Here is a 20,351-nt window from a genome sequence, read left to right as displayed (position 1 = left end):
ACCAGGTGCTTTCCAGGTGTCACTGTAAACCTCTCAGCAACTCCGTGAGGTCCGTCTTATTTTCCTCCTTTTGAAGGTAAGGAAACCAGTTACATGGGGAGTCCCTGCTGGAACTGAGTTCAGGCTCGGAGCCCATGCCCTCTTCCCTGCACCCTGCTGCCTCCCACCAGGCACGAGGGGCTGCCAGGAGGTCAGGGAGTGGGTGATGTGCAGGACCTAGTGAGCAGGAGGCTGCCCGGAGCAGCTGGGCCTGGAGGCCAGGCATGCCAGGTAGCCACGCTCTTCGTAGCAGCCAAGTGCCTGGCCTGCTGGCCTCCGTTGTCTGTGGGAGGTCCTCCGTAACTGAGCTGGGGGGCTAATAGCTGTGGACGCCGAGGTCGAGAGGATTAACACAGGGCTCCACAGGACGTCAGAGGCCCCCTAACGCAGTGCGTCACAGAGCCGTTCCCTCAGCCCCTAGGGAACTCCTGATCTAACGAGGACCTCTCGTCCCTCTGGAGAAGGGCCAGTGAACCTGCTGGGGAGGGACAGATGGCCTGCAGACGGGAAACCAGACACTTCGTAACAGCCTCACTGAGGGCCAGGCCAGCTGGCTTGGAGAAGTCACGCCTCTGTGCCTGTGGGGATGTGGTCAATCCCAGAGGCTTCCTGAGGCTGGAAGAGACAGGGTTCTTGATGGAGAGCAGGGGCGGAGGTCAGGGAGGGGATGTCAGGAGAGCCAAGCCATGACCCCGGGGGCCTCCAGTCTCCCCTTCTCCCCCGAGGCTCTCAAGCCAATGTTGTTCTCTTCGTGAGGTTCATTCTTCTCTTGATAGATAGATTGATTGATTGATTCATTCATTCATTCCACAAATATTTACTGAAGCTGCTGTGCCAGGACTTATATAAATTCTGGAGGCACAGGAATGAGTCACAGGTGGTCTTGTGGTTCCCCTACTCTTGAGTGGCACTTGGGGAGGGGATGGAAGTCTGATGGAGAAGACAGACCTGGACACAGTCATTCCTATACAGGGTAATGAGGGACCCCCAAAGAAAAGAAAGACTGACTCAGCTTTAGAAGGCGTAAGGAAGGCTTCACAGAGGAGGTAGCATTAGATGGGGCTTTAGAAGCTGTGTGGGAGTTGGGAGCACAGAGGAGGTACCCAGCATCCTAGGCAGCAGGAGCCACAGGAGCAGGGGCCTTAGGAAGGGTTTGTCAGATTGGATATAGAGGCAGTGGCCTCGGTATGCTCAGCTGGACGTGACTGTCCGTTCACCAATGTTTTCTGACTCGTGTTTTTGGACAGGGCCTGTGTCACATGTGATCAGCCTGGGTGCCTGGAACGAGATGCAGTCAGGACTTGTCTTCTTCCCTGCTCTGTCCTCAGGGCCTAGTATGGTGCCTGGCACCTAGCAAGCAGGGAGGGGTGGCGAGTGCTGCAATAGAGGTGGTCTGGAGGCTGTGGGGCAGCAGGTGGGGAAGCGTCTCTGAAGGACTCAGTTACACTTCCCTGTATCCTGGAGTATTGAGCAGGAAGGGCCAGGGCCAGACCTGGATGTCAGAAAGCTCCTGGCCCTTCAGGGAGGCCGCTGGAGAGGAGAGGTGCTCCAGGTGGGGGAGGACAGGCCTGAGCTGGGCTGGAGCTGTGGGGAGGGAGGAGTATCTGATATGGCATGTTGGGAAATAGCACCCAGACAAGGTGTGGTGGCCGACGGGTTGGGCGGAGTGAGGGAGCAGGAGGAGGACTGAGAGAGGTGGAGGGTGGGGCTGTCCCAGGCAGGGCTCACAGGTCTGGAGCTGAGAGAGAGGGCTGGCGGGTGCCAAGTTTGAGAGAGGCCCCACAGGGAGGGTGGGGGTGCAAGGGAAGGCCCAAGGAGATGAGGCTGTGCTGGGGCCTTCTTTCAGCCCAGGCCCCGCCCCTCCCAGGGAGTTTTCTCAGGGCGCTCAGTTGGTCCCCATGATTCCCTTCATCAAGCTGTGACATCCTGTCCTGCTGTGGGGGGATTGCCCGAGATAAGAAAGCCCCTGTGGCAGTGTCCAGCATGGAAGCCATGCTAAACACGAGTCCCTTCCCCTTCTCTCCCCTGGTCTGGCATCCCTGATGAAGATAGCAGTCATCATGACCAATGTCTTTGAGCACTGTGCCAACCCCTTTTTTTGTGTTACTCACTTGATCTTCACAGCACCCCCAAGGTTGGTACCGTTATGTCCCCCAAGTTTTAGATGAAGAAACTAACGCACAGGAGGGTTAAGTGACATACCCAAGTTGCCCAGCCAGCAGATAGCAGAGCCTGCACTTTGCACCATAGCACCTTGATTTCCTCAATTTCGGCTTCTTTCTGAGCTCTCACAGCTGCATTCTGGGCCTAGCCCTGCCATCCACAGACTGTGACCCGATTGGGTGTCTTCTCCTCTCTGTCCTCAGTTGCCTCCTTTAAAGTGGGGGGATTGAAATATTCATAATAGAGTGAGGGGGTTGGTCTAGATCAGGGGCCTTTAAACTGCATTCAGGAAGTCCTGGTTATGGTCCCCAGTTCATGAAAGAGTCCAGGCAAGCAGCTTGTGAGGAATAGTCTAGAACCAACCCTACTTTAATTTTTTTTGTTTTTAGTTTCAAGAGATTTTTACGGAAGTGTAACATGCGAAGAGGTACTTGCACAAATCGTAAATGTACTGCTCACTGAATTTCCAAAAACTGAACACACCTGTGGAACCAGCCCTCCCACCCCAGCCCTCCTTGTGACCTTCTAGTCTCTAACCCTGCAAGGGTCACCACCATCTCAACCTTTTTCACCATAGATTAGCATTGCTGGCCTTTGAACTTCATGTAAATGGCATCATACTCTGTTCTCTCTTTTGTCTGGCTTCTGCTCAATGTGTGTTTGTGAGATTCATCCATGTTGTTGCAAGTAGTTGAGTCTCGTTGTGGTTTCTGTTATATGAATGCACTGCAGTTTACTAATCCACCAGACGTAGATGCACATTTGAGTTGTTTCTGTTTTTTTGCTATTATGAATAGTCTTGCTGTGAACATTCTGCTACATGCCTTTTGGTGAACACATGCAGGCATTTCTGTCGCGCATATGCCCAGGAGTGGAATTGCTGGGTCTTTTCGGCTTGAGTAGATACTGCCAAAGTCTTCTCCAATGTGCCTGTAGCTCTTTTCATTCATTCACCAGCGATGTAGGAATGAGAATTCCAGTTGCTCCTCATTTTTGACAGTACAGAGCATATATAGGTACCAGCTGTGTTACGGTTTTCATTTGCATTTCCCTAATGATCAGAGAAGTTGGCCACCTTTTTTGTGGTGATTGGCTGTTTGGAAATCTTCTTTCCCTGCTCAAGTCTTTTTCTATTTTAAAAAAATGGGGATATATGACCTTTTTATTCATTTGTAAGTTATTTATATATTCTGGATTCAAGTCTTTGGTCAGAATAAGTGTTACAGATATCTTCTCTCACTACATGGAGTGGCTTTTCACTCTCAATGGTATGGTTTGGTTTTTTTTCTCAATAGTATCTTTTGATGGAAAGATTGCTAGTTTTACTAAAGTCTATCTGCTTTTTTTTTTTTGAGGACGATTAGCCCTGAGCTAATATCTGCTGCCAGTCCTCCTCTTTTTGCTGAGGAAGACTGGCCCTGAGCTCACATCCGTGCCCGTCTTCCTCTACTTTATACGTGTGACGCCTACCACAGCATGGCTTGCCAAGCGGTGCCATGTCCGCACCCGGGATCCGAACTGGTGAACCCCAGGCTACCAAAGCAGAACGCGCACACTTAACTGCTGCACCACCAGGCCGGCCCTGCTTTTTTTTTTTCTTTGTGGTTGATGCTGTTAGAATTTAAGAATTCTTTGCCTCCCCCAAGGTCATGAAGATAGCCTCCTATTTATTTTCTAAAAACTTAACTTTTGCCTTTTACATTTGGATCTACACTCTACCTGGAATTGATGTTTATGTATCATGTGAGGCAGGGGGTGAGGATACGTTTTTTTCCCTATAGATGTTTAGCTGAAGAGCACCACTTAATAAAACGATCATTCTTTCCCTTTCCCCGTAGTCTCCCCTCTGTCGTAAATCAAGTATCCACTTATGTATGGCTTTCTGAACTCTCCGGTCTGTTGTCTGTCTGTCTGTCTTTGCTCTAATACGACATTGTCTTAAATATTGTAGCTTTAAATTAAGCCTCAAGGTCTGGGAGGGTAAGTCCTTCCAGTTTCGTGTTCTTCTTTAGGATTGCTTTCACTCTTCTTGACCATTTTGCATTTCCATATACATGTAAATATCATGCTTCAAAAATTTTAAGTGTGTATTTTAATATTTAATATTAAAATTTTTAATTTGGAAAATTAATTATATTAGGGGAGGGACAGAAGTTAATACAAACCTACATTAAACAGAATCCAAAGAGTACATGGGAATAGGGAGTGAGAAATCGGTCTCCTTCCCTCTCTAGTCTCCCATTTTTTTCCCCAGAGGCCACATCTTTCCAGAAATGTCTGTGCATGTACAAGCACGTCCCCACTCTTTCCTTCACAAAGAGTAGCATATTGTACACGTTGTTCTGGAGCTTGTTTTTTTTCCCTCTTAATATATCTAGAACTTGTTATTTTAGTAGTTGCCTAGGATTCTTTGATGACATCAATATCTTTTTAACCTGTCCCAAATTAGGCTGTTTCAGCCTTTGTTCCCACTACAAGCAACGCTGCCATGACTCTCTCGGACCCACATTTTGTGTATAGGTGCCCAGCCATTGGTAGGATGAGTTCTTAGAGTCCGACTTAGCAACAGCGCACTGTCTGTCTGCCGTGCTTTCGCAGAAGATTCCTTTTGAAGAAGTCTGAAAACCTTGGATACGAGGCTCTTTAAGACCCTCGGTTCTCATGGGCTGAGGCTCTAGGTTGAGTCTTGGATCATTATTTTCTGACTTGATTCTATTCACAGACCCCCAGGCCCTGTTTCTGGTTCTATAATCTCAGATCCTGATCCTGAGGCCTTGAACCCAAATCCACCGCCCAGGTGCCTCAGTCTTGACTTTGGAGATCAGCTTGGCCTGGTGGAAGGAACAAGGGCTTCAGAGTGCACAGCAACTGGGTTTTAAATCCCAGCTCTGCTCCTTCTCCCCTTCTCACTGCCTTGCGCCAGCTGTGTGGCCTTGGGCAAGACACTTGACCTCTCTGAGCTTCAGTTTCCTCCTCTGTATGTGAAGAGGGCTGTATGAGAGCCTTCCAGCTCCAATGCTGGGTGCTTGTCTAGAGGATTCTTGATTTCGGATTCTGTGGTTTCGATACCCAACCTGGGTCTCCCATCTCTATACCTAGCTTCTCCTGTGTCACCCTCTGATTTTGTCCATTTGAGTTCAGTCTAGCACAGGGATTAAGAGCAGAGCTTTAGAGTCAGACCAACTTGTCCATCTCAGCCACTTACTACTTCACTCCTAGGGACCTCAGTGTCCTCATCTCTGAAACAGAGGTAATAATACCAACCTCCCACACTGACAGAATAGCTGTCACACAGCAAGCCCACAAGAAATGCTAGCTGCTGCCACTATTATTAGTATTAGCTCACATTCCTACTCCCAGTTCCACAATTTTGAATTTGGAAATCAGCTTGGTAGAGAGAGAAAAAAGCACTGATTTCCCTTGTCCCATCACCCCTCAGCTGTGGGCTTTGTGGGGTCCTGGGATCCAGAGCCTATGATAGGACCTGGCTTCATAGTACCTATTGCTGTGTGCCAAACCACCTCGAAACCTAGAGGCTTAAACCAATAATGATTATTATTTCTTACAATTCTCTGGGCCGACTGAACAGTTCTGGTCTCGCCTGAGCTCACTCTGGCTGCATTCAGCTAGTGACAAGGCTTGGCTGGAAGGTCCAGAGTGGCTGTTGATGCTGGCTGTTGGCTGGCACGCCTCTGTTCACTCATCCTTCACCAGGCTGGCCTGGGCTTTCTTTTACGGTCGTCCCAAGAGGTTGCTCTGAAGGCCCAGCTTCTGGAATTCACACAGCATCACTTCCACCATGTTCTCTTGGCCAATGCCAAGTGTCGAGGCCAGCTCAAATCCAAGCTGTGGGGAAATCGACTCTACCTTTTTTTTTAATAAGATTTTTTATTTTTCCTTTTTCTCACAAAGCCCCCCGGTACATAGTTGTGTATTTTTAGTTATGGGTCCTTCTAGTTGTGCTATGCAGGACGCCGCCTCAGCGTGGCCTGATGAGTGGTGCCATGTCTGCACCCAGGATTCGAACCGGCGAAACCGTGGGCCGCTGAAGCAGAGCGCACAAGCTTAACCACTCGGCCATGGGGCTGGCCCCCAACTCTACCCTTTGATGAGAGGGGCTGAAGAATACTGTGCTCACGTCTACCTCAGAGCTCAGTAATTATGTGTTGGATGAATGAGAGGTGACAGAGGTCGCTTGATCTATGTGAGCTTCATTCCCACGTGTATAAAGTGAGTCTAATAGTACCTGCCATGTAAGGTCCCTGTGAGGAAGTAAAGTGATAAATCCAGAGCGCACCCACAGCACAGGGGCTAGTACTCAGCAGGTGCTCAATACGTGCTAAGCATGTGGCTATTTTTGCCAAAGCTCTTCTCTTGGTTGTTCCCTAAGTCCTAACTCCTTTTGTTCGTAAGTGCAAAGTGACTGTATGAACAGCCATTTAGACGATAACTATGTTAAGAGAAGTTTGCAGACTGTTAGGTGTTTGTTTAGTCTGCAAAGCATTGAAAAAAAATTTGGTATTAGAATTTGAACCAGGAGATTTTTCAAAACAACCTGGGTTCCCAAATTCTCTTAACACTGGACCATCTAGCATCTTAGGCCTGCTTTCCTCGTGATAGCATTGGGCTGGAACTAAATCCTGGTGTAAGAGACCCTCTTTGATCCCTTACTGGCTCATGAAGTCAGTTTAGTGGGTTGCTACTGGTCATGTGAAAAAAAAGAAATAGAGCAGAAGAGAAAATATCAGTGTATTGCCCATAGTCACAGGGGGAAGGACTATTTTGTGGAACAGTCTGGTTACGTGCATGCATGTGCAGGCACATGATCGTATATGTGTATGGCTGGGGTTGCAGAGGAAAATGTATCTCTTACTGTGGGTCGTAGTCAAAAAATTGAAAGCCCCTGTTCAGTCTGGCATGATCTCCATCTAGTCTGATTCGCTCTAAGGTTGCCTGTCTCCCTTTGTAAGCATCTGAGTTTGAGACGACTGAGCGTCAGATTGGCTGGTGGAGATTAAAACAGCTCCCTGTGATCTGCTCAGGGCTGGCAGGGTCCATGTGCTTTTCCCCTGGCTCTGAGCATTTGTAAGCAGGTAATGTGTTCAGCCACTCCATCACCCCCTCTCTGCCATCGGATTCCTGATCTGGCTGCCCAGCCTGGGCTCCGGGATCCCCGACCCAGCCCTCAGATTCCCCATCTCTGACCCCTCTTCTTTCCTGCTTCCCCAGGAGAACCCATACGTCATGCGCCGGCCTAACTTCCAGGCCCTGTCAGGGAATGAGCGCTTCGAGGGCTTCTGCGTGGACATGCTGCGGGAGCTGGCCGAGCTGCTGCGCTTCCGCTACCGCCTGCGGTTGGTGGAGGACGGGCTGTATGGGGCACCCGAGCCCAACGGCTCCTGGACAGGCATGGTCGGCGAGCTCATCAACCGGGTACGGCCGGGCTGGGGCTGGGGAAGGGGCCGTGGACTGAGTGAGCAAGGGAGGGCGGGTGGGCAGGCAGCCACTGGAGCCTCAGAACCAGCCTGGCACATAACAAAAGAGGGGTGAATTTTTGTGGGCTCCACGTGACCACCACGCTGATGGTGCACTGTGTAGCTGTGCTGGCAAGCACATGGGGCAGGCAAGGGGGAAGAGAGACGATATGTCACCTCCCGTGTCCCCCTTTGCCAAATGCTCCTCTCACACTACCTTGGCTTACTTGGTGCTCAAGGATTTGTTGAGTGAATGAAAGATGTGGAGTGGGAATTGGGCAAAGGCCAGGAGATCGTGAGAGGCTTCCTGCGGGAGGCAGGGCTAGGGCCGGGCTGCCAGGACTGCGCCTCGTTTGTGTGCTATGCCCAGCACCTGCCAGGAGGGCCCGACATGTGTGGACATCGAAGCTCCCTGTTGAACTCACAACTCCATTCATTTAGTAGGTGTTTACTGAGTACCTACTGTGTGCCTTGCACCATGCTGGGCAGCACAGGAGCTAGTGGTAAGCACAGGGGACCTGGACTCTGCTTCCAAGAGTTTAGGGTCACCTTAGGATGCAGAAAAGCAAATGACCACAAGACAGAGCCATTAGGGCCATGATTGGGAAAACTCAGAGGAGGGATCCCAAGGAGACTCCTGATCCAGCCAGGTATCCAGGGAGGGCTTCCCAGAAGAGGTGATGCCCAAGCGGGTACCCAAAGGGTGTAAAGGAGTCAGCAAGGTGAAGGGGGTATGGGAGGAGGATGATGTGTTTGGAGCAGAGGAAACAGCATGTGCAAAGGTGGAAGGTGAGAGAGAATGGGGCACATTGGAAGAGCCAGCCGGGCCCTGAGTGTGGGCAGGATTTGGATGAAGGTGAGGTGGGAGAGGCAGGGGCATGGGAGGTGGTAGGCGAGGGTGCAGTGAAAAGAATATTTCAGAGTCAGATCATCCTGAGTTTGAGAGCGCAGGTGAGTCATTTCTTTTCTCTGAACGTCGGTTCCCCCTAAGACGGGGATAATGATACCCAACTGGTCTGTAGTGAGGGTTATAGAAAACAGGGACAGCACCGCATGTATGGCTTTTCAGAGATGGGGGGCCCACATGTCATTCCTCTTTTTATTCCAGGTGCAAGAGACCGTGTGGGTAAATGCCCAGAGGCGGGGGTATGCCCTGGGAGACAGGGCAGTTGTGCGGGGCAGGGACCAATGGCCACGAACAGTCAGGGCAGCCTTGACATTGGACTTGGCTAAAGGCCTCAGAGATTCTCACCCTCCTGTCTCTCCCATCCCAGAATCCACTGTATCCAAGCCCTGAACCTCACCAGGGTAGACTTGAGAAGGCCACTTTGCTTGTCAAGGACATTTATCCCTTAGGGCACTGATTTTCAAAAGTTGTTTTGACTGTGGAACCTTTTTTCCCATTGACAGCACCCTCAGAACCCTGGACAAAGCAGAGCTGCTCTGGTGGAGGCGGAGGTGGGGTTGTCCCTGGAGTCCTGGTGGCTTTGTCTCCCCCGCCCCACCCCACGGGCAGGCCCGAGGCACTGCCCCACAGGCTGCCAGCTGATTTGAAAGCTTCTGTCCCCTGGTGGGTTTAAAGGGCCCGAAGCTGGAACCTGAGGAGACAGGAGGCAGGAGTCCCGGAGCTGGTGGTCTGACGCCCACCTACTGGCAGTCTTCCCCGTCACCTCCATTTCCACAGTCCAGTCCTCGGTCACATGGGCTCAGAATGTTTCATTCATCAGGGCCCCCAGAAATAAGCAGACTCCAGAGGATTAGCCCTCCAGTCGAAGTCACTGTAAACTGGATGCCAATTTATTCATCAACAAAGTAGTGGAACAGTCCTGTTTACAGCTGCGTAACCTTGGGCAAGAGTCTTAACCCTGGTGTCTCAGTCCTCCCCCACAGGATGGGCGGGAGGATTTGGTGCGAAGGTGCCTGAGGCCGGCATAGCAGATCCCAGACCTTTTCTGATCGGTTGCTGCAATTGTGGTCCTGACTCCTGTTTGTATCTCGGCTCTGCTGCTCACTGGCTGTGTGACTTTTGGGCAAGTTACTCCCTGTCACGTCCTTTCTTCGGCTGCAAAATTGGGGCAATAACAGCCACTACCATGTTGGGCCGTTGTGAGCATGGAAGGAGTTCATCCATGTAAGGGCTTAAGATAGGCCCACGGAGCTTAGGACAGCCGTGGGGGCTGTGTGCTCGTGCTCTCTTTCTGTTGTGGTTAGTGTTACTTCTGTCGGCACAGTTAGCATATGTATACATTCATGCATTCATCTTTTCTCCAGCCAGCTGGCATTTATTGAGTGCCTGCTGTATACCAGGTCCTGTGCTACCCCTGGGGATACAGTGGCCAGGCCTGGCCTTGCTCTTGCTGAGTGGGTTAGAGTTGCTCCTTCAGCAGGAGGTCCATGGGATGCAGCGCCCCCAAGAGGTTGCACTGGCTCCAGTGGGGAAACAGAATCAGCTGGTAAGGGGGCAGCGGGGGCTGCAGGATGAGCTGTGGGGAGGTAAGGGGATGGCAGAGATGGAGACAAGGGGAGACTGGAGAGCATTGGGGCTTGGTGTCTGCCTGGGGTGGGGGACTCAGGAGAGAGGACGTGGGCGTTCCTCCTGTTCTGGCTCGGGCAGCTGGGCGATGGCGATGACATTTAGAGAGAGAACACTGGAGGAGGAGCAGGCTGAGAGCACCGAGGATGGGCGGGGTTTGGCCTTGCCGAGGCTCAGCTGCCTGCCGTGGGACGGCCAAGTACACTGAGCTTTCCTGCGGTACTCGCCACCAGCCTCACAGCAGCAGCAGCTGCTGTTTGTTGACTTCATACCACGTGCCAGGAACTTTTCAAGTGTTACTTAATCTCCTAATAATCCCTCATGGCGCAGAGGGTCACTGCCCTCCTCCAGTTGTGAGATCTAGGGCTCAGTGGTAAAGGGACTTGCCCCCAACACACAGGGCTGCAGCCAGGTGTGTCTGACCCAAGGCCTGTGCCTTTTCCAGCCACCTAGCAGGTGCTTGGGAAGCCTGGAGTGATCAGGGTAATGCTCACTCACGCTTGCCAGCCCTTTCTCCAAGCTTTCTGAACTCGTGTCCTCTCCTTGACTCCTCATGGCAACCGCATGAGGAAGGCCTGGTATTAGCCCAGTTTTCCCTAATGGACAGAGTGAGGCACCAAGGTACCATGTCCAGGCCACATGGCTAGTGACAGGCAGAGCCAGGGCTGGCACCCCAACAGGCTGGCCCAGAGCTGATGAGTGACTTCCAGATGGAAGACAGCCCAGGGCACCGGCATCCCCCCAGGCACCCCCAGGCCAGGTGCAGGGCTTGTCAGCCAGTCTCGAATTATGGTCCATTTATTCTACCCAGTGGCCACTGTTGGAATTGGCCTTCTCCCTGCTTTCATTGCCATGGTGTGAATTCAGGCCCCGGCCCCTCTCACCAGCCTCCTCACTGGCCTCTTGGCCTCCCATCTGTCTCCATTCCAGTTTGCCCTCCAGTAGGATCTTTCTGCAGCAAGTCTGACCTGTCACTCACATGCTTTAGCTATAGCCCCCCCAGGGCCCTCAGGATGAACACTGTGCCCTCCGACCTGGCCCTCAAGGGTAGGGCAGATATCTTAGGTCAGGGTCCCAGGAAGCAGACAGAGATGAAGATTAGCAGGCAGGAGATGTGTGGTTGTCCTTGGAAACCAGTCCTGTGAAAGAGCGAAGGAGCAGGCTTGGGCAGAGGGAGGAGTTGATGCTTTGATGCAGTCGTGACTGGGCCTCAGCCGTCCCCTGGGCAGCTCTGGAGCCATGATGGCCACCAAAGACATCCCCCTGAGGTAAGGGGGCAGGCCTTTATATCCTCCACCAACATGTCATTGGAGGGGGGCTGTCCTTGGGGAGAGTCAGGACCTTGCGTGAGGGGACTCTTCTACCTGCAGAGCTGAGAGCAATCAGCCACCAACGCCCTCGGCAGCTGAGGCAATGCGTGCCTGATCCTGAAGGAGGGTCCCGGTGGCCACTACAGTGTCCACAACAGCTGTGAGCTGGTTAGGAGCCAGGCAGAGCCAGCTTCAGGTTGACTGTGTTCCCACGTGATCCCTGGCAAGCCACTTCGCTTTCTGAACTCAGTTTCCCCTCTTGAAATGGAGATGACAGTACCTCCCTCACAGAGTTTTATGGGGAGTGAGGAGGGAGAGTGTGAGGTCCTGGAGCGGAGCCTGGATCCTGGGGGCCTTGCAGTGAGGGGTTTGGACGTTATTTTTATTGTGTTGTGAAGCCACTGGAAGGTTTTAAGCAGTGAATGTGCTGTGGTTTAATTTGTTTTCTCTTTTTTGTATTGAGGTGAAATTCATATAACATAAAATCGGCCATTTTAAACTATACAATTCAGTGGCGTTTAGTATATTCACAATGTTGTGCAATCAGCTCTTCTGTTTAGTTCCAAAACATTTTTCATGACTCCAAAAGAAAACTCCATACCTGTTAAGCAGTCGGTCTCCATTCCCCCTTTCCCAGCCCCTGGCAACCACCACTCTGCTCTCTGTCTCCATAGATTTCCTTATTCTAGATATATCATAGAAATGGCATCATCCCATATGTGGCCTTTTGCGCCTGGGGTCTTTCACTTAGCATAGTGTGTTCGAGGTTCATCCACATTTGTAGCATTCCTTTTTATGGCTGAATAATGTTCCTTTATGTGGATGTACGACCTTGATTTAATTTATAAATCATTTAAAAATGATTACTTTGGCTGCTTTCTGAGAAATAACTGTAGTGGAGCAACAGTAGAAACAGGACGGTCCATTTCGGAGGCCATTGGAGGGCGCGGAAGAGAGAAGCTGCTGGCTTGTGCTTGAGTGGCGTCAGTGCCAAGGGCCTGTATGTGTGCAAGAGAGAGAGCAGGACCAAGGGTGACTGTGGGTTTGGCTGAAGCAGCTAAGTGAATGGTGAGGCCATATTCCACCATGGGGAGGACATGGGGGGACAGTTTGGTGGCATTGGGGACATAGGAGCTATCTCTGGGCATGGATCATTGGAGATGATCCTATTTGAAATTCAAGTGCAGACATACAGATTTCAGTGAGCGGCTGAGCATGAATTATTTAACTCATCCCCTATTGATGGATACTTGGGTGGTTTCCAGTTTTTGCTAGTATAGACAATGCCACCATCAACCGGACCTGTGGATTTGTGGGCATGTTCATGAGGGATAAATTCCAAGCAGTGGAAGCACTGGGTCAAAGGGTGTGAATGTTTTTTAAGTGTTTACTGCCAAATGGCTGTTCAAAAAGGTTCCACCAATTTATATTCCCACCAGAAGTACTCAAGAATGTCAAATTTCCCACACTCTTGCCAACAATGGGTATTATCAATCTTTTAAAAAAAGTCTTTGCCAATTTGAAAGGCCAAAAGTAATATCTTATTCTTTTAACCTAAACAGAATGTTACATTGCTGCATATTAATCCCCACGTGGATGTATTGTAATTTATTGAGGCATTTTTTATATTTAGTTGCTTCCAGATATTTTAGTTATCAACAACCACATGCAGACATCTTTGTGCACAAAAGCTTTGCCTGCATTGCAGCTGATTAGGATTAATTTTCTGAATAGAATGACTGAGTGAAAGAGGAAGACCCTTTTTGTGGCTTTTGGGATATATTGTTGAACTGCTTTCCAGAAAGATGACACCAGTTTCTATACAGGCTCCTTCTCAGCCTTGAGGGTTTTGATTGGGTTTCAGATATTTAGACAGCCCCCTGGCATTTTCACTGATGGCAAACCATTTTGACTGGTGGACATGGCCGTGTAAGTGGGGCTTATGTAGTCAGGTAACAGATGGAGTCTGAACTCAAGTTCATCCCAGAATGAGCCTGATAGGTCTGTGGACCCACCCTGTCTTTTCCCAGGACCTGGCTGTATAATAGGAATAGACATATGTGGCAGCTGGCAGAATCCCACATTGGCTCACTGACCTGTGGAGTCAGGGCCATTATGGTCGAAAGAGCCAAGTGGAATACCCTAGAACTCCCCGTCTTTCCCAGGATAGTAATCCAAAAGCAATTCTGCAGCCTTTGGGGGGATTGTGGAGATGAGCGCCATCATTAACGCTTGAGAGAAGCAGGGGTGTTAGTGATCTCAACCCCGTTCAGCCGGCCCGTTTGGCCTGTGCAGAAGGCAGATGGGTCTTGGAGAATGGCTGTGGATTACTGCAAACGGAATCAGGTGTTGACTCCAGTTGCAGTTGCTGACCCAAATGAAGTATCTTTACTGGAGCGTCAACACAGCCCTTGGTGGCTGGTGTGAGCTACTGCCCTGGCAAATGGTTTTTTCTCTCTAGCACTTTCTAAGGGCCACCAGAAGCCAGGGGTGCACACCTTCAGTCTTGTCTCAAGGTGACATCAACTCTCTTGCTTTCTGCCATTATGTAGACCACAGGAAACTTGATCTTGACAGACCACCCAGCATCTAGCTGGTCTCTTACATTGTTAACGGTATGCTGATCAGCTCTCCTGAGCAGGAGGTAGCATTTAGTAAGGGGGTTGGCAATAAATCCTCTGCTGCTATCTGTTAGTCAGGGTCCAATCTGGAGACGAAAACACTACCAGTTACTTGAACAGAGAGAATTTGGTATACTAATTGTTAACAAGATGTAAAGTTGTTAACCAGCTAACTGAAAGAGGAAACAGAAAACTGAGAGGGCATGGAGGTAGCAGCTGCAGGAAGCAGCTGGCACCCTGGGGGCTGAGAGGACAGGGGAAGAAGTCAGGAAGATTAAAACTTTGAAACTCAGATGAGGGGCCCAATGGAGCTGAAATTCAGACCTCAGAGGGGGTGCTGCTTGGCTGATACTGGCCACATTTGGTGGGCGTTCTGGATTTGGGCAGCAGCTTATTCCTGGGTCTAAGTCAGGTGTGCTACTGCAGTCCATTTACCAAACAGCCCAGAGGGCTTTTCATTTTGAGGGAGGCCCAGAGCACTCGAAGGCTCTGCCGCCGATCTGCCACCTGGGCCTGATGACCCAGCAGATCTAGGAATGTGTGGAGTGCTGGTGGCAAAGAGGGATAAGGCACCGAGAGGTGACTCACACTGTAGACCTCTAGGGTTTGGGAGCGAATCACTCTCCCTTCTGCAGATACCTGTTCTCCTTTTGAGAAACTGCGCATTTCTGGTCCCTTCTAGGGACCGCACACCTGCCTGCAGGAGAGGGAGTGACCTTGTGACCTAAGCGCTCATGTGACCTGGGTGTTGTCATTCCTGCATCAATCAGGGTCCTACCAGGAGACAAACCTCCCCAGATATTTGAATGTGGAGAATTATTTACTAGGAATGAAGTTGTTAACTAGGTAACTGAGAAGGTGAAAGTGAACTCCAAGGCAGAGATCAGCAAACTTGTTCTGTAAAGGACCAGATAGTAAATATTTTCAGCTTTCAGGTCATATTGTCTAAACTGCTCAGTGCTTCTGGGCCAGCCCCTGTAGCCTAGTGGTTATGCTTGGCGTGCTCCGCTTCAGCGGCCCAGGTTTGGTTTCTGGGTGCAGACCTACGCCATTCATCTGTTAGGGGCCATGCTGTGGCGGCAGCTCACATAAAAAAAGAGAAAAAAAAGAGGAGGATTGGCAACAGATGTTAGCTCAGGGCGAATCTTCCTCAGCAAAAACAAACAAAAACTACTCAGCGCTCCCATCATATGGAAAGTAGTCATAGATAATACCTAAACAAATGGGCTTGGCTGTGTTCCAATAAAACTTTATTTACAAAATCAGGCAGATGGGTTGGGCTTCGCCTGAGGGCAAAATTTGCACATCCTTGCTCTCAGGTATCATGGAGGTAGGAAGGTAGGAAGGGGCTGTGTCCCTAGTTCTGAAGAAACAAAGGGAAGAGCTGAAACTACTGGGAACTTATAGGAAGGGCTCTGTGGAGATGAAACTCTTACCCTAACGGGGGGACACTCGCTGGCTGGTGCTGGTGTCTCCGAGAGTTGAGGCTGCTTCTGCAGGTGTTGGGAAGCTGCAAACTGGATTTGTCTGCTGCCCCCAGGAAGAGCTGCTGCTTCCAAGGCTGCAGAAACGAGGCTAGGGACCTGGGGGGAGACGAGAAGGAGCAGCTCCTCCCTCCTCCAGCCTTGCAGCCTCCCTTTAGCGCCCCCTATTCGTAGAGCCTGACAGGGAGCCGATGGCAAAACAGAAATGTAGTTGGCGCAGAGCCGGTATAGAGGGTGGATTTGGAGCTGGGGGACAATCATAAGTGCTTTAATTGGCTTTTAGGCATGTAGACAACCCCGTCATTTCTACAGGTGGCTCATCATTTGAATTCTTCCTGATTTCATTGCAGAGATTAAACGGCTGTTGACTGTCGGAGTCCCCTTGGGGAGGGAAGTGTTCTCTAAGAAATAGGTGTCTCTGCTGGGAAATGAAGGGGGAGGAGGAGGTGGGAGGGGGGTTCTCAAGGCTCTGAGAGGAGCCTCGAAGGAACTTGCAGCATTTAAGGATCTGCCTGTCCTCCCTTCAGAATGAAACCCAAATCTGACCACCTCTCTCCTCCACCACTTGGCCCGCCCCAGCATCTCTGTGGACATCATCAGTCAGCCCCTTGCCTCCCCCTTCCATTCTTGCCTCTCTGATCTGTCCTCATGGTAGCCAGATCACGTCACCCCTCTGCTCACGCTCTCCGAGTGATTTCCCCTGTTGCCCTCGGAGTAGAATGCAGTCCCTTCACCATGGCCTGCAGGGCCCTCCAGGGCTCTGGTCCCCGCTCTGCTGCCTTTCCCACCCCTACCATTCTGCTCCAGCCTGGACACTGCAAGTCACTTCCCGCCTCAGGGCTTGTGCCTGCTGGTCCCTCAGCCTGGAACTTTCTCCACAGGTCTGCTCATGCCTCCCTCCTACACTTCCTTCATGTTTGTACTCGAGACCTCCCCACAGCGGGGAGTGTGTGGCAGTCTGAATGGTGTTGGCCTGCTTTGTTTTGTTTCACAGCATTTGTCACTACCTGACATGTGTTTATACTCACTGCTGTATTCCCAAAGGTAGACTTGTGCCTGGCCAGTGGTGGGTGTTCCGCCAATGTTTGTCAAGCAGGTAAATAAATGAATGAACAGACAGAATGGGCAGAGTGGCTGCAATCTGGGCATACAGGGCAAGATGGTGGGTATCTTCATCTGTTTGTGCTGCTGTAGCAGAACTCCATGGGCTGGGTGGCTTATAAACAATAGAAATTTATTTTCTCACAGTTCTGGAAGCTGAAAGTCCAAGATCAAGGTGCTGGCAGATTCGGTGTCTGGTGAGGGCTCACTTCCTAGTTCACAGATGGCCATCTTCTTGCTGTGTCCTCACATGGAGGAAGGGGCAAGAGGGCTCTCTGAGGCCTCTTTTATAAAGGCACTAATCCCATTCATTAGCGCCACCTCATGACCTAAGCTCCCAAAGGCCCCCATCTCTTAAGCCCATCAGATTGGGGGTTAAGATTTCAACATGTGCATTTTAGGGGGACACAAACCTCAGTCCATAGCAGTGGGGGTGAGGCTGGTGAGGTAGTCGGGGCCGGGTGAGGAGTTTGGATGACAGTATAAGAAGAATGAGAGTTATCGCAGGGTTTAGGCAGAGGGCACAGTGACCAGGTTGTAGTTTCTGGGATCCCTCAGGCTGCCTGCTGAGTGGCTGAGGAGGCAGAGACCAGCTTTCCAGTCCTGACAGATGGCGATCTGGGCAGGGGCAGCACAGTGGAGGTGGACAGAAGCAACTGGATTCCAGAGGTGTTTGGGGGGGGCAGGTCGTGAAATCTCCTTAGGAGGGCTTGAAGATAGATGCAGTGAGGCGTGAGGGGGATGTGTGTCAAGGATGCCCGGGGCTTCTCTTGAGATGTCACTGGGGAGATGATAGGGTCTGCGTTTGCTGCATATTCATGGGAGGTTCAAGGACCCACTCACTCTTCTAGTCACTTGTCACTCATTTCCTGAGCTTCCTGGGACCAGGGAGGAGTCACACACCTAGACCCCGACCTCAGATGCCCCTGGCCATGGGGGCCCATGCAGACAGGTGAAGCCCCCTCTGAGGGAGAGTGGTTCTGAATCCTGAGGTCATCTAGAGCCAGGTACTTACCTTCACTGTGCCTCAGTTTCTTCACGTGTAAAGTGGTGGGAATGAGGGTCCTCCATATAGGGTTTCTTTGGGGACTAAATGAGCTTCTCTGGGGAGGGACAGCCCTGGAACGGTGGCCTCAGGGTAAGTGCCCTGTAAGTGCCAGCATCTGGACCACCGTGGGGTTCTGTTCCAGCCCAGGGAAGGAGCAGTGTCTCTGTCTGGGAGGTCCCGGGGAGGGGTGACATTCCCGGGCTTTCAGCAGAGGAGATTCACAGTGCATCCAGCTGGCCCTGCCTCTGAAGGTTTCATAAAGGAGGCCAAGAAGCAAACAGATATTTTTTGAACTCAGCTAAGTGCTGAGATCAAGGAGTGTCCAGAATGTGGGGGGTCCACAGAAGGCATCGCAGAGGAGGGAAGATTCGAGGGGGCCCTGGAGGGATGGTGGGATCCAGTTCTGCAGGGTGGAGTGGGGCAGGCAAAGCTGGGTTTTTTCCCCCTTTTCACCTTGGCTGCGAGAAAGCTCTCAGCTAAATTCCATGCTCAGCTCTTAACAGAGTTTTCTAGAACAAAAATCTTTCTTCTTTCTCTTAAAAGTTGTGATCTCTTTCTGTTTTAAAAGCATCAGTTTAATTTCCTGTACTATATGTGTTCGTAAAAATGGTTTGTTTCTACTTGCCCCACTGCTCAAGGGTACAGAGGCCAGAGAGCAGCTGGCACGAGAGGGATAGTGAGAGGAACGCAGTGGGGAGCCGTAGCAGCCTTGGGTGCATTCAGAGAGGCTGGATTTGGTCAAAAACAAGCAGCATTTGTTGGGAACCTCTGTGTAAGCTCTGGGGTGCACCTCTAACCAGCCAGGGAAGGAACTGGAAATTTAGTAGGGAAGACGGACCATTAATAAGCCAACAGGCAAGGTCATCTCCAGTAGTGCTAAGAAGGATATGAAACAAGGCAGTAGGTCCTGTGAAGGAGAGGACCCTGGGGTGGGGGATGTAGGGTCTGGAGGCTGCTGTGGGGAGGGCTGAAGAGGTGAGGAAGAGCTGGGGAAGAGCAAGTGCAGAGGCCCTGGGGTAGAGAACGAGCCTTTTGTGGTAAAGAGCAAAAAGTACCATTGTGGCTGGAGCCAAGCGGGCGAGGGGAAGGGCGTGAGGTGAGGCCAGTGGGCAAGTGGATCTCACATCATGCAGGGCCTCTTGGCCATCAGAGGGTTTGCCTTCAGTACAATGGGAAGCCACTGACAGATTTTAAACCGTGGACTATCCCTTTGCATTGGGAGGTTATGAGCAGCAGTAGGGAGGCTGGTGAGGAGACTAATGGGGTTGTTAGGAGAGAGATATGGGTGGTCTGGGCCTCGGGGTGGAGGTGGAGAGAATTAAACAGATCCTGGAGGGTTTCTCTGTCCTTGCTCCTGCAGGAGAAGTGAAAGAGAAGAGGCAGGCCTGGCCTAGGTGCTGGGCCTGAGACAGGGTCTCAGGAGCTGGTGAGGAAGCCAGTGAGCTGAGCAAGGGATGGAACAGAAAGGAGCCGGGAGCCCTGCAGGCCTCAGGGAGGAAGTGGGCTCCTGAGCATAGGGACCACCAGGGCCCTCCTGAGCCCCTCTGAGAAGCCAGTGCCTCCTGCTTTCTGATATGGGACTTGGGCCCTGTGGAGGGTCTTGCCAGGACAGACTCCCTGTGGGTGCATAAAAATAATTGGGTTCCTGTATGAGCTGTCGTTGTTGCTGACAATCCATATCTCAGTCAGTGGCAAGAGCACGGGGAGGGGGAACAGCCCCTCACTCGGTGCGCAGGGATTCCCAGGTGTGCTCCGCATCAGCCGTGTCCTGGGCCCTGGCCACACATTGCCACCTCTGGACACTGCTTTGGGGCTGTGCTGTCTCTCTCTGCTCCCAAGTCATACCAGGGCCGGCGCCGTCTCTCCCTACCCCTGTGTTAGTTGTTTGACCTGCCATCTCTCTCTACTCTTGGTTTATCTTTTGAGTCTGTCCCCTCTCCTCGGTGTCAAGTTGTCTTTGAGATCTCTCTCTTCTCTCCCTGATCCTGGATTTCATTTGGGCCCCACGTGATCTCTCCTTGACCTTGGTTTTGTTTTCAGCCCGTGCCACCTCTCTACCTTGTGGTTATCTTTTGGGCCTGTGCCCTCTCTCCTGACCTGGGTTCTGCCTGGGCCTGTATTACTTCGTGTGCTCTCACTCTCAGCCCCTTTGGGATGAGTTTGTGTCTCCCCCTTGGCCAGTGATCCAGGACCTTGACTCTTTTATTTCCACCCCAGGGAGAGGTCTCTGGTTGAATTTGGAGTCAGTGCTGGGGCCTGGTTGAAGCCTGGGGGATGGAGTCATTATGCCTGAAAGGGGGCATCCTGGGAGCCCAGTCCCAACCCCAGGACCTGGAGAGCTGTGTAGCCATCTTGCCCAACTCCCCCCCCCCCCCCCCCCCCCCCCGCGCCCACATTATGCCCGAAAGGGGGGAACCCGGGGGCCCCCCCCCCCCCCCCGGGGCCGGGGGGCGGTGTGGCCCCCTTTCCCCCCCCCCCCCCCCCCCCCCATTTTACAGATGAGCAAACTGAGGCCCAGAGATGTGGAAACCCCTGCCTGAGGTCACCCAGCGAGCTTGGGGCTCCCCACTCCTGCTCC

At 51.6% G+C, this 20,351-nt stretch overlaps 2 protein-coding genes across 5 annotated transcripts in view; one reads left to right on the top strand and one right to left on the bottom strand.

The window, feature by feature from the left end:
* LOC124251347 (carcinoembryonic antigen-related cell adhesion molecule 1-like) overlaps window positions 1-20,351 on the bottom strand; it is a 1,036,279-nt gene that overhangs the window by 684,297 nt on the left and 331,631 nt on the right. The window lies entirely within an intron of this gene.
* The window catches only part of GRIK5 (glutamate ionotropic receptor kainate type subunit 5), a 56,865-nt gene that overhangs the window by 15,374 nt on the left and 21,140 nt on the right, over window positions 1-20,351 (top strand). For all 4 annotated transcript variants that reach the window (XM_046684056.1, XM_046684054.1, XM_046684053.1 and 1 more), the window contains one exon: window positions 7,432-7,635. In XM_046684056.1, coding sequence (XP_046540012.1) covers window positions 7,432-7,635 — 204 coding nt within the window. The remainder of the gene's footprint in view (window positions 1-7,431; window positions 7,636-20,351) is intronic.

The sequence above is a fragment of the Equus quagga genome, chromosome 13, assembly GCF_021613505.1.
Source record: "Equus quagga isolate Etosha38 chromosome 13, UCLA_HA_Equagga_1.0, whole genome shotgun sequence".
NCBI lineage: Eukaryota > Metazoa > Chordata > Mammalia > Perissodactyla > Equidae > Equus > Equus quagga.
This window is presented reverse-complemented; position numbering and strand designations above follow the sequence as displayed.